Source organism: Limulus polyphemus, unplaced genomic scaffold (assembly GCF_000517525.1).
Source record: "Limulus polyphemus unplaced genomic scaffold, Limulus_polyphemus-2.1.2 Scaffold13132, whole genome shotgun sequence".
NCBI classification, from domain to species: domain Eukaryota; kingdom Metazoa; phylum Arthropoda; class Merostomata; order Xiphosura; family Limulidae; genus Limulus; species Limulus polyphemus.
Window position 1 is genome coordinate 1 of NW_013678742.1, and position 1785 is coordinate 1785.

A 1785-nucleotide genomic window follows, 5' to 3' on the forward strand; every position below is an offset into this window, starting at 1 on the left:
CAGGTGGAGTTTTAAGTTGTCATGACAACTGAGAGTCTGGAGAAGCCAGATGGAGTATTAAGTTGTCATGACAACTGAGGAGTCTGGAGAAGCCAGGTAGTGTTTTTCAGTTGTCATGACAACACTTTATATTCTTCAATTATATTTATGCTCAAAAAATGACAGTTTACCAATTTTACACAGAGTTTACCAGTTTTCTTCTTAATTATATTTTAACAAACCAGTTTCATGTAGCTTTACCACTAATGAAGATTAACAAGAAATTATAATATTACAGTCCAAGGTGTTTAGAGTTCCAGGTTAAGTAGAGATAAACTCACAATCAAACTGGTTCATGTTTTAATTGTAAAATACTTAGACAAGAGAAAAAAAAAAAACTTACTCTTTTCGGTTTTCATCAGCCTCTAGTGAAGTCTTGTGTTCCTCAAAACATGCTTCTGCCTCAGCGGTGTCTAAAATGTCCAACGGAATACGAGTTTCGGTGATATCCACCAAGTCACTTTCTTGCCAAGATTGTTCATCAGGACTTTTAAGAAAATATTGACTAAAATCTGGATGTTGTTGGAGTTTTGTCCTCATATTTCTCCAGTCACTGATGTTGGCAAGAAAAGATTTGTGACAGATAAAACAGTAAATTTTCTCTTCACTCACCAACACACACAAAAAACAGGTTTATAACTTAGAGTACAAAAAACATACCGTTTATAAAAATATATGACAGTAATAACCAGTGCCAATTCCAGGATTCTAAAAGGAAAGGGTGGCAAATGCTTTTTTTTTTTTAAAGGTAAGTAGAATGAAACATTTAGAAGCTCTACAGGATAACTGGTGACTGGATAATGTTTTGCTGAGTGGGTTTTCCTCGTACCGGGTTACCTAGTAAATGAAGACGTTGTATTCTGGAAATCCAATCTTTTTTTAGTAAATAAATTAGGAGAGGCAGACAAATTCCAAGGTTGGCACCCACTACTCCTTGCTTCACCTTGGTGTTATTTCTTTTCTCAAAACCAAAAGAAAGAAAGAAAAAAGATTCTTCAACTGGCCTTCATGTTTATTGTAGCACTATGGCCGAGTCAGTGAGAAATGAGGCACAATGTATGAACCACATTAAGCCTAAGTTCTCATGTCAAGTTAGTGCTACTTAAGATGACTGATCTCGTACAATAACCAAGATAAAACTTATATATGTGAAAAAGCAACTTAATAAAAATAACAAAAAGACTACAGTCAGTCCAATTATATACACAGATGATAATTACTAGTATAAGACTATCAATTACTATCTATTCAAGGACTGATCCAAACTACACGTGTGTACCAAAAACAACAGGAACAATGTTATAAGATATAACGAATAGTCCTACAAATGTGATTTTACATTGCCATCACAATTAGTCTTAAGAACAATTTATACGATTCTCTTTCTTTCTTTCTCCGAGTGGTTTTAAACAGGTTAAAACTAATCTTTATTGTAGCTTTGACCTAAAGATGCTTGTATGATGCATATTTAAGTTTATTAAACTGAAATTATGCAATTAAATACATTCATAAATTAAGTACCTGCTAAAAAAAATATCTTGAAAAGTTAACTTCAAAACTTCAAGTGAAAAAATAAGTGCTCCATTTCAGTATGATCTTAATGATGTATGTCACATAGGAAATATGTGTGTGTGTGTGTGTGTGTGTGTGTGTGTGTGTGTGTGTGTGTGTGTGTCGTAGTACTACAGATAAAGTTAAATTAAATACTACTAACTTATTAGTTAGTTTACTTTACTATTACCTACT

The 1785-nt window shown here is 33.1% G+C and overlaps 1 protein-coding gene across 1 annotated transcript in view; it reads right to left on the reverse strand.

Moving 5' to 3' along the window:
* Positions 1 to 382: 382 nt before the first annotated feature.
* The window catches only part of LOC106477169 (rho GTPase-activating protein 190-like), a gene marked incomplete at its 3' end in the record, with an annotated part of 6652 nt that continues 5249 nt past the window's right edge, over positions 383 to 1785 (reverse strand). The window contains exon 3 of the mRNA XM_013937759.2: positions 383 to 592. Within this exon, the coding sequence (XP_013793213.1) occupies positions 383 to 592 (210 nt within the window). The remainder of the gene's footprint in view (positions 593 to 1785) is intronic.